This window comes from Suricata suricatta, chromosome 12, assembly GCF_006229205.1.
Source record: "Suricata suricatta isolate VVHF042 chromosome 12, meerkat_22Aug2017_6uvM2_HiC, whole genome shotgun sequence".
In the NCBI taxonomy this organism is placed as follows: domain Eukaryota; kingdom Metazoa; phylum Chordata; class Mammalia; order Carnivora; family Herpestidae; genus Suricata; species Suricata suricatta.
In genome coordinates, this window is record NC_043711.1 from 5316459 (window position 1) to 5327475 (window position 11017).

Here is an 11017-nt window from a genome sequence, read left to right on the forward strand (position 1 = left end):
GGCCCCCTCCTCGTCCGCGGAGCCCCGGACCGCTCGCTGCCCGCCGGCGCCGTGCGCGCCTTCCCGGCTCATTCATTCGAGCACCCGCGGGGTGCGGGGCGCGGAGAGGTGGGAGGTGCCGGGTCCGGCCGGGCCAGAGCCCCCCCCCCACCCCCGGGGCGGAGGGGACGGGGAGCGAGGCCGCGTGGGCCCCGAGGCTGCCCGGAGAAGGCGTCCTCCCCGCGCCGACGGAAGTGGGACGGCTTGGAAGCCAGAAAGCGGTGCCCCTCCCCCGCCAGGCAGAGTCTTCTCCGACGCTCTGCCAAAGTTGACAAGGGTCTCTCCCGTCCCCGAGGGCCTGGGACCACCTGGCCAGGCTCTCTTGTCACCCCAAGGCCCAGAGAGGGCTAGCCACCGGCCTAATGGCACACAGCATCCTTCCTGCACGTTCCCTACCCAGGACCTGTTCTTCTCTCTGGTCTGGAGGCCCTTTAGTGGACCTCCTGCCCTCCAAGTGTTCAGCTTCCTTCCTCCTCACCGTCACGTGGTCAGCTCCTTCGCCTCCATCCCCTGCCTCCTGTCCCCCCACGTCCTGCAGAGAGCCAGCCATCTCCTCGGAGGGTTTTGCCCCCATCCTCTCCCCTACTCCCCCCTCCTTCAGCACTCACCCACCCCCAGCCCCTCACCAACTGTGTGGTGGCCTTAATTTGCTCCTCTGTGAATTGGGCACAAAAGCTATCCCTTCCCCACTGGGTGGAGGGAGTGCCCCGCCCTAACGTGCATCTCCACCTACCTCCCCGCCTTCGTGTCCCCTCTCCATCAGCCCTCCCAGCCAGAGCGCTGGGAGTCTCCTCTAAGCCTCCTGCCTCTTTTAGAACCGGCCTCCAATTCCTGGTGACTCCTCCTCCTCATTATTCCTGGAATTCTGTTGTCTCCCCTCTCTGGACCCCTGCGCAGCCTCCTCACCTGCACCCTCCTCCCCAGCCCCTGCAAGCCCTTCCACACCCCACCAAACCCCCATTCTGCCTTTGTTCCTCCTACTGTAAGCACAAGTAGAAGTTCCATTACACAGTGGCCCCGGCAACAGGGCCGGTCTCTCCTTCCCGCCTCTTAACGCTCCACCTCCACCCCCTCACTGTGCACTCTGCTCCCAGCACCCTTCTCTTAGCTAACTCTGAGACATCACACCTCCTCCAAGAAGCTTGCCCTGACTGTTCACCTGGTTCTGGGTCAGGCTGGATGCCTCCCTGGGCTCCAGTACATGGCCCCGTCCCCCCAACCCTGCCCCCAGCCGTCACAGCCTCCCGGTTCTCCTGGGTACTCTGCTGGGGTTGACTCTCTGCTTCCTCTCCACAGCCTCTGAGGGACACAGCATGGTTCTCAAAGGCCTGTGCTCAGCAAGAAGGGCTGGTGCTTTCACCATGGCCTGGGGCTCCCCGGCTCGGCTCCTGCTGGCCTGGGCGGCCCTGCTGTGCCTGGTGGGTGTCCACGGCCGTTGGGACAGGGCCTTGGAGTCTGCAGGTCCCGGACGTTTGCGCAGGCGCGGCAGCCCCAGCATCTTGCAGGGGTGCGTGGTACCCGGCACGCTGAGAGGCCCCCGGGGTGTGGGCTGGGCTGTCCTGCAGGGCAGGGGCTCACCGGAGTGCTCTCTCTAAGGCCTAATGTGTGCGGCTCCCGTTTCCACGCCTACTGCTGCCCAGGCTGGAGGACTTTGCCAGGCGGTCACCAGTGTGTCGTTCGTGAGTGCCGCTGCCTTGGAGGGGGGCGGGGCAGCTCTCCGTCCTGCCGGCAAGTCCAACCCTGTTTGCCCGTGGACTTGACCAGGGGCGTCAGCTGAACCACAGGGTTCGCCCTGGCCTGTCTTCAGTCTCCCAGGCCACCCTGCACCCTCCTCCCACCGTTCCTGTCTCTCTCTCTGTCAGTCTGTACCTCCCACCTCCACGTTCTAGAACCTGACTCCCCTCCCAGGAGAGCCCTCCCCCTCCACACCACAGCCACCAACCCAGCATCTCCAGCTTCTGCCCCTGCTGCTCAGCCCTTCTGGCCTGGGCACCGGCGGGGTGGGGGCAGCACAGGGTTCGGGTCCTCAGCCTGACTGCCACCTGCTCTGCCCCTGCCAGCTGTCTGCAGGCGCGCCTGTGGCGCAGGCTTCTGCTCCCGGCCCAATCTGTGCACCTGTGTGGATGGGAAGCTGGCGCCCAGCTGCGGGGGAAGCCGAGGTTAGTGGCGGGATGGCCCCCGGGGACAGGAGGAGAAGGTGAGAGGCTTCCGGGTGCCACCGGGGGCCCAGGCTGGTTTTGCCAAGGGACTGAGCCAAGCCAGGCCCAGCCAGCCTAGACCTGCCGCTGATCCCGTGCATCTTGGGGATCTGCGGCCACTTTACCGTGCATCCCTCCTCCCCGTCCTTAGGGTTAGGGTGCAGTGTGAGCTGCATGAATGGGGGCAGCTGCCAAGGCGAGTCCTGTCTGTGCCAAAGAGGCTACGCGGGCACGGTGTGCGGGCAGCGTGAGTACCCCCGTGAACACCTGGGCCTGGGGGCCCAGAGGGAGGGTCTCTGCTCCCCCGCCCACGGGCCGCTCTTCTGGGACCAGAGATGGAGGGACGTATGTACTCATCATCAGTCTTCGCGTTGAATCTGGGCCACATGGTGATTCTTGGGTGAAAATGGGCTTTCGGGGCACCTGGGTGGCTCAGGTGGTTAAGTGTCTGACTTCGACTCAGGTCATGATCTCACGGTTTGTGAGTTTGAGCCCCGCATTGGGCTCTGTGCTGACAGCTCAGAGTCTGAGCCTGCTTCAGATTCTGTGTCTCCCTCTCTCTCTGCCCTACCTTGCTCATACTCTGTCTTTCTCTGTCTCAAAAATGAATAAATACATTAAAAAATTAAAAAAAAAGAGAAAATGGGCTTTTTGGGGTCCAGCCCCCTCTGTTGTAAGGGGACCTCAGGCCACCCTCCTCTCTCCCTCCACAGCCATCTGCGACCGTGGTTGTCACAACGGGGGTCGCTGCATAGGACCGAACCACTGTGCCTGTGTGTACGGCTTCATGGGGCCGCAGTGTGAGAGAGGTACCAGCCGCCAAGCTGGGGATGGGGTAGGGGCCTTGGGGGCCGGCGGGGGGCTTCCTGGCAGCCCCTGAGAGGTAGCTAGGCCCTGGGAGCTCCAGCTGGCCTCCTTTCTGTTGTCCCTGATGCTCTGAAGGGCAGAGAAACTGCTGCTCCAGGGAAGGGCATCAGGGAGGGCTTCCTGGAGGAAGCGATAATCAGAATTCATGAGATGGACAAGCCCCCTTTTACTACGCCACCCCCCACTGTCAAAATACTCCCACCGCTGAGGTGGGGGGGTCACCTGTTGGGAGGCTGTGGCCAAAACTAAGGTGATGGAGACAAAAGTGTTTTGTGAAAATTGGAGTGCGGGGGAGGTGGAGCCGATGGCTGGATGGCCGAAGCTGAGCGGATGGCTGGCGTTCTGGCGGAACGCCAGCAAGGGTGACTCAGGGTGCGCAGAGAGCATGGAGCCCACGGAGCCCAGGGGAAGCTGGGCAGGCCCGGGACTGACCTCAGTGTTGGGAGGTGCCGCTGGACCCACAGACCCATCTGTGGCCAAAGCCGGGCAGAGACAGGGTAGTGACAAGTCAGAGGCTGGAGGCACTGGGAGGGGTACCTCAGGGTGAGCCGGGTGCTTTTGGAAACTGGAATTGGGAACAGTGTTGGGTGGCTGAGGGGGAGGGAGGGGAAGGGAGGGCGGCCTGAGTGGGCGGCGTGGATGGTGAGGGCCCCAGAGAGAGGTGGGAGCCGGGGGGATTCCAGGGTTCTGGGTGAATTCGGTGAGATTCTGAGTGAGGGGAGTTAGTGGAATCAGGACCATCACTGGTCTCTGTGTGGCTCCTCCTCCATTCGGGTCTAGGGGGGCCCGGCTTTGGGCTACCCTTCTGGGAGGGGCTTCCCTTGGTCTGTTGCCAGCCTCCTGATTAGAACCATCTGGAGGATGGAGCCGGGAAGCCCACATGTGAGCCCGTGTACAGAGGTGGGGGCACTGATGAGACCACCTTGGGCTGAGTTCCGGGGTCGGGGGTGTGCTGTTGTGCTGTGTCCATCCTCGAGTCTGGGGCATTCGGCAGGGCCTGACCTGCACTCAGGGATGCACTCTTGCTGGGTATCCGGGGTCTCTGCCCACCCCTGCAGGGAGGGTGGGCCTGGGAAGTGATCGGATTCTCCGACATGCTCTGGTCCTTGTGGACTTGGAGGTCCTGGTCTCTCTTTTGGAGGCTGGTTGGGGAATGCTTTGGGGAGGAAGGGTTTTGAAGGGTGAATAGGAGTTTGTCTGGTAGGGATGAGGAACAGCGTGAGTAAAGGCTGGTGTATTGGTATAGAGAGGCTGGAAAGGAGGCCACCGCAGTGGTCCTGGTAAGAGGGGTGAAGGGAGCTGGGGCTGCAGGAATGGAGAAGCTTTGGGCTGGGAGCAGCTTGAGGCTGGCTACCCATGTCCACCTGTCTTGCAGACTATCGGACGGGCCCCTGCTTTGGTCAGGTGGGCCCTGAGGGGTGCCAGCACCAGCTGATAGGCCTCGTGTGCACCAAAGCACTCTGCTGTGCCACCGTGGGCCAGGCCTGGGGCATCCCATGCGAGCTCTGCCCTGCGCAGCCTCACCCCTGTCGCCGAGGCTTCATCCCCAATATCCACACAGGGGCCTGCCAAGGTAAGTCAGCGAGGAGGGGTGAAGGTCCTGGGGGCCAAGGCTGAGAGGGAGCCCTTGCAGCCTTGGTTCTTCCCTCTGATGGGCCTCTCATTCCCTTGCAGATGTGGATGAGTGCCAGGCCATCCCAGGCTTGTGCCAGGGGGGCAGCTGCGTCAATACGGTGGGCTCCTTCGAGTGCCGCTGCCCGACTGGACACCGGCTCAGTGAGAACGGTGCCAAGTGTGAAGGTGGGCGATGGAGGGGGTGCCAACTCGGGCCCACCTTTGTGCTCCAGGCAGCTCAGGCCCCCCCGGCAAGGAGGAGGAGGAGGGGCAGGGCTGGTGGCAGACCCGCTTGTGACTGGGCATCTGTCTACACAGATGTGGACGAGTGTGTCAGCGTGCTGGGCCTCTGCTCTGGGGGCGGTTGCACCAACACAGATGGGAGTTTTGTGTGCACCTGTCCCCGTGGGTTTGCCATCAGCCTGGACGGCTCCCGCTGCCTGGGTGAGCTGGGGCCTGAGGGTCTTGGAGGGAGAGAGGGCGGTTGGTTAAGAGATGGGCCCCTTGCCCAAATATCTTTGCGACCCTCTGGCCCTTGGGATCCTCTAGTTCTTGGGTGTCTGTGTCCTTCTGTAGTTTCTGGAGCCTGGTTTCCATTCCTTCTGGCTTTCTGGCTCCCTACCCATTAGGCTTTGTGCTCTGTGGACCCCAGTCTGTAAGCCCCACCCCTCCCCCCGCCCTCCACCCCTCCCCTCGCTACTCTGCCCCTCTGCCCCTTGGACTCCCTGACTCCATGCTCTTCCGGCTCACTGGCCACCCTTATTGCCTCTCTGGCTTCCTGTCTCTATGCCCCCTGACCCTCTAGCTTCAATCTCTGTGTCCATCTACCCACTGGTTTCTCTGGTTCCCTGTCTGTGTTCCTCTGTCCACTCCCAGAGACTTCTAAAGAGTACCCCAGGTCCCCCCACAGCCGGTGTCTGAGACTCGGTAAGTCCAGACTAGGTGGCCATACCCAGCTCCGCAGACGCCACCCCCCCCCCCCCGCCGCCATGCCGGGATGAGGTCCTCTGGGCCATGCCTCCCGCGGATGCCCACACTCCTGTAATCCCCCCGCCCCCCGCCCACCTAGGAGGCGGGGGCACCCTGGGCTTTCACTCCCTGTCCTGCTGTCCTGTGAACCGGTCATTAGACTTTAGACATGGCCAGTGGTTAATGAGGTTGGCCAGCAACGTGGACACTTGTGGCAGGGCACGGGCAGAGCCCTGGTTTGGGGAGGAGCGGAGGGGCCTGGCAGTTCCCCGGCGTCACCAGGGTCCCTCTGGCTGGGCCTCTACCAGGCAGGGCGGGGAGTATTGTGTTTGGAGTTCTGCCAGCATACTGTGGCCAACACCAGACCTCCTATGCCTCCACTCCTGGGGGCACCATGGCCAGCGTGGGGGACACCTCTGGGGTGAAATAAGGGGGTCTCTCCCAGCTACTAACCAGGGGAGTCTAGATTTGAGGCAAGGTCCTGGGTTCTACCTGCTGCCTGAGCTGCTCACAAACTCTGTGACCTCAGGTAAGTGTGTTAACCTCTCTGTGCCTCAGCTTTCTTATCTGTGAAATGGGGATTGTGGCCAATATCTACCTCTTGGGGTCGTGGGGAGCATTAAATACAATTTTGGAGGATTTGCCCCAACGCTGGATGTGGCGGGCAGGTAATACACATTCACTAAGAGGAGAGAACAGTGTAGACGAGGCGCTTGGCAGGACCTGATCACACTGGGTGCTTTGTAAGCAAAAGCAGCATCATTTTTGTTAAAATCCTTACATTCTGTTTCTGTCTTCCCTACTTGAGAGGCAGCTACAGGGCGCCTGGGTGGCTCAATCAGTTAAGTGTCCGACTTTGGCTCAGGTCATGATCTCATGGTTTGTGGGTTCAAGCCCTGCGTTGGGCTCTGTGCTGACAGCTCAGAGCCTGGAGCCTGCTTCCGATTCTGTGGCTCCCTCTCTGTCTGACCCTCCCCCATACATGCTCTGTTTCTCTCTGTCTCAATAATAAATAAACATTAAAAAAAAAAAAAGAGGCAGCTGCTTGGTCGGATCTCCTGGGGTTTGGGTATCTTCTTTCTCATCCCTCCTTCCTCTTTAGTAGCTGTGTGACCTTGAATGAGTCTGTTGACCTCTCCTCCTCTGGGCAGGCCTTGTCCCTGCAACCCACCTTCAAGGGCCGGGGATGGTGCTGGTGCAGTGCTCTGCCTCCCACACCTGCACCTCGGCCTCTGGCTGGGGAGGTAGAAATGTTTGCTTTTTTTCTCAGCCCAGGGTGGGGCAGGGCAGGAGATGCTATCCAGGGCCCTCCCAGTTGGTGGGAGAGGTTTCACTGTGGGCCCCTGGCCAAGATTTGTGCGTTCTTAAGCCAAAAATACTCTGTTTGAGCCTGAGAAATCCGATCGCTGCATAAAGCTGTCAGCCCAAGAGCAGAGTGGGATGTGGAAGAGGGGCATGGTTCTCATGTCTGGGGGGCTCTGGATCAGTCCCCCGGGGACTCCAGTCTGTAGCTGTGAGTCCAGCAGTCTGCTCCTTGGGCCCCTCCTCAAATTCACAGCCTCTTAGGTTTCCCCGAATTCCCAGGGCTGGCAGGTGAGGGCACACGGCCACCGATCCTGGCGTCCTCGCTTGAGCATTCAGCCTGACCTCCCCCCGGGGCAGCCCCCCAAACCAAGGGGTCTTCCTCTTGTGGTTGAATGCCCACAGGGACAGGGACCTTACCACCAATGCCAGCGGTAGGTGTCAGAATGCTTTCACTTGGAACGAGCCCAAGTCTGCGTCTCCGGGATCATTTGGAAATTGTCATAATAAGATTCTTATTCAGGGACAACTGGCCACGTGCCAGACGGGGCGCCCTCCACTTTTCTATCCAGGTGACTTTCTTCCGGGGTGAGGGGAATGGTCTGAGCACCCGCATTCGATGGATGGGGGAACCGAGGCACAGGGCGGCAAGGAAACCTGCTCGCGGGCAGTGTGGATGGAGCTGGGGTTTGAACCCAGGGCTGGTCACAAACCCTTCCCGTCCCCGTTGCAGACCACCGGGCCGGCACCTGCTTCTCGGCACTGATCGTGGGCCACTGTGCCGGGGACCTGGCCGGCGATTACACCCAGAGTCAGTGCTGCTGCGATAGGGGCCGGTGCTGGGCTCCCGGCCCAGCCCCGGAGCCGTGTCCTCCGCGGGGCTCTGGTGAGTGGCCTGGGGTTGCCCCCGCCCCGCCCCACCCCCACCCTCATCTGCCCCCCAGAGCTCCAGGCTGAATATTGGGGTTCCCGGGGCACAATTGAGGGCCCGGCCTCAACCCTACTTCCTTGCAGATGAGTTCCAGCAACTGTGCATGCAGAGGCTCCCGCTGCTGCCCTCCTACCCTGGCCCCTTCCCTGGGCTCCCTGGCTTCGGATCCAACGGCGGCAATGGCATGGGTCCTGGCCTTGGTCCCACCCAGCACAGACCCCATGGCTCCAATAACGGGCATGGGGTTCCCAGGCTGGGCCTCGGCAACGCCCACATTGGTGAGGCCCACCCGGGACCTGTGAAGAGGCATCCAAGACCTGGGGGAGGGGGTCCCAACCTCGGAGGGAGGCTCAGGGCTTTGCAATGGGCGTCCTGGCCTGCGCAGGAGACATGAGAGTACCCACAGGGGTCTGGGGGTGTGTGGAGGTTTGGGATGTGGGCCTTGGGTAGCCGCCTGGCACCGGTGGGGGGGAGGTCTCACCCCATGGTGAGGGGCTGGGATTCTCCGAGCACACAGCGGGGTCTCGGCCAGTGAGGGGGTCCGCAGCCAGGGCGGGACTCCGAGGGGGCGGGGCTGCGGCCGCAGCGTGGGTGTCCACACCCGGGCCTAGACGCGGGCGCACCCGTTGTCCCCGCCCTCAGGCACGGCCACCTTGAACCAGACCGTCGACATCTGCCGGCACTTCACCAACCTGTGTCTCAATGGCCGCTGCCTGCTCACCCCTTCGAGCTACCGCTGCGAGTGTCACGCAGGCTACACGCAGGACGTTCGCGGGGAGTGCATCGGTGAGTGGCCGTCGGGTTGGGGGGGCGCACCCCGCGCGGCTGGGGCTCAGGAGGTCCTCTGCCCACAGACGTGGACGAATGCGCCAGCAGCCCCTGTCACCACGGGGACTGCGTCAACACCCCCGGGTCCTACCACTGCCAGTGCCACGAGGGCTTCCTGGCGCCGGCGGCCAAGCAGGAGTGCGTGGGTACGGCGGCCCCTCGGAGAGGGCGGGGAGCTGCCCAGAGGAGGCAGCAGCGGTGGGCGGAGGAGCCTGCATCTTCGGCTCGAGTCTGACTGCCTGTCCCCCCGTGCCCCCCAGACGTGGACGAGTGCCTCACGGGCAGCAGCCTCTGCCACCATGGCCGCTGCGTCAACACGGAGGGCAGCTTCCGCTGTGTCTGCAACGCGGGCTTCGAGCTCGGCCCCGGGGGCAAGAACTGTGTGGGTGAGTTAGGGGTAGGCGGGTGGGTAGGGGGCTTGGGGACCCCGGAGGCTGCCCGAGGGGCCCACCTTGCGTCTCCTCTGTGGTACCACCCACCTCCCTCCCTAAGAGCCTTGGCTCCCACTTCTGAACCAGCCGGCCTGCACGAGAACCTTCTTGCACGAGAACCTTCTTGCGCTATGTCAGGAGTGCTGCCGCGGGGGAGCCCTACCCCGGGGCCCCTGCCACCCCTCAGGGTCCCTGCGGGGACCCGCCTCGGCCTCAGCGACGATGTGGCTGGCTGGCTGGCGAGCGACCCTCCCAGAATCGACCTGGGTTCTGGGGGTGGCCCTGCATTACCCTCGGTACTGCACCTGCCGGTGGCTGGGGGGTGACCTGCCAAACGTCCATGCACCCCCTGGCCCTTGTAACCCATCACAGACACTTCTCAGATCGAGTGGCCAGCCTGGGACCGCCACCACCTCCAGGAAGCCCTCAGCCAACTGACTCCTTCATTCCCTCCCTCCTGAGTTCATTCCATGAATCCCAGCAGGAGCTGTCTGACTCCCTGGTCCTGAATTGCAGAGAGTGTGGGGTCAGGACCGCGGGGTTCGGGGAGTGTGTGTGAGTGCCTCACCCCTGTTTGTGGCGGAGTGATGTGGCCGTGGGTAGAGGGGCACTTCCTGTTGCTTCACCCCTCGGCTGGTGGACATGGGGCTATTTCCACTTCTCCCAACTATGGATAATATTGCGAAGGACATTCATGTGCAGATTTTTGTCTGTACCTCTTATTCATTCCCTCCTTCCTTTCTGCTTTTTTGTAGTTCAGAACTTTAATACTCATTTCTGCACCTGCAGCTTCCTTTCAGTGAGACCATGTTCTTATCAACTGTTTTCCCCTTTTCTTTTTTTTTAAATTCTTTTAATGTTAATCTTAGAGAGAGAGAGAGAGCACCAGCAGGGGAGGGGCAGAGAGAGAGAGGGACCGAGGATCTGAAGGAGGTCCCTCGCTCTGACAGTGCAGAACCTGAGGCAGGGCTCAAACCCATGAAGCTTGAGATCATGACTTGGGCTGAAGTAAGACTCTCAACCAACTGAACCCGCCCAGGCGTCCTTGTTTTCCTCTTTTCTTTGTTTAAATTAAAGTGAGGTTCACACCAGATAAATTCAATCATTTAACAGTGAGCATTCCAGTGCACTTAGTACATCCCCCAAGGTCAGGCAGACACTACCTTCTTTATTTAAAAAATTTTTGCAGCAAAATATACACAGCCTCAAGGCATTTGACCATTTTTAAGTGAGCATTTGGTGGCATTTAGTAAATTCAGTGTCATGTAAGCATCACTTCATGTGTACAATTTTATTGTGATGAAATATACATATTTACCATTTTAACAATTTTTAAGGGGACAGTTTGGTGGCATTTGGTACAGGGCAGTGCAGCCACCTCACTCATTTGCCTTTGACTGAATATTTTTGGGAGCACTGACCTGTGCCGGGGGAAGGGCCAGGTGGAGCAGAAGACTCCCCCTTCCCCCCACAAGAGTGGCCCAGGAGAACTCACGTTCCAGCAGACAGAATGATACCCAAGCCAACCGCCCCGTCGCCTGGTGGGGTTCCCAGCCCCAAGAGGGGGGGTCCGGTCCTGGGGGCCCAGCCCTCACTGTGCTGCATAGAAGTGAGAAGGCTGGTCTGTGGGGAGGCCGGCCCAGGAGGGGTGGGGGCGGGGCTCTAGCCTCTCTGGTGTCCCTAGATCACAACGAGTGTGCCACCACCACCATGTGCGCCAACGGCGTGTGCATCAATGATGATGGCGGCTTCACATGTCTCTGCAAATCCGGCTTCCTGCTGGCGCCTGGGGGCCGCTACTGCGTGGGTGAGTGCCCCCCCCGCCCCCCCCCCCCCCC

The 11017-nt window shown here is 61.3% G+C and overlaps 1 protein-coding gene across 1 annotated transcript in view; it reads left to right on the forward strand.

Moving 5' to 3' along the window:
- The first annotated feature begins 1400 nt into the window (after positions 1–1400).
- Positions 1401–11017, forward strand: part of FBN3 (fibrillin 3) — a 48534-nt gene continuing 38917 nt past the window's right edge. The window contains 14 exon segments of the mRNA XM_029916504.1: positions 1401–1546; positions 1636–1718; positions 2100–2198; positions 2389–2484; positions 2951–3046; positions 4480–4677; positions 4779–4904; positions 7723–7875; positions 8004–8198; positions 8563–8706; positions 8775–8894; positions 9009–9134; positions 10864–10993; positions 10995–11017. The exon segment at positions 10995–11017 is cut by the window's right edge and continues 234 nt beyond it. Of these exon segments, the coding sequence (XP_029772364.1) occupies positions 1401–1546; positions 1636–1718; positions 2100–2198; positions 2389–2484; positions 2951–3046; positions 4480–4677; positions 4779–4904; positions 7723–7875; positions 8004–8198; positions 8563–8706; positions 8775–8894; positions 9009–9134; positions 10864–10993; positions 10995–11017 (1735 nt within the window).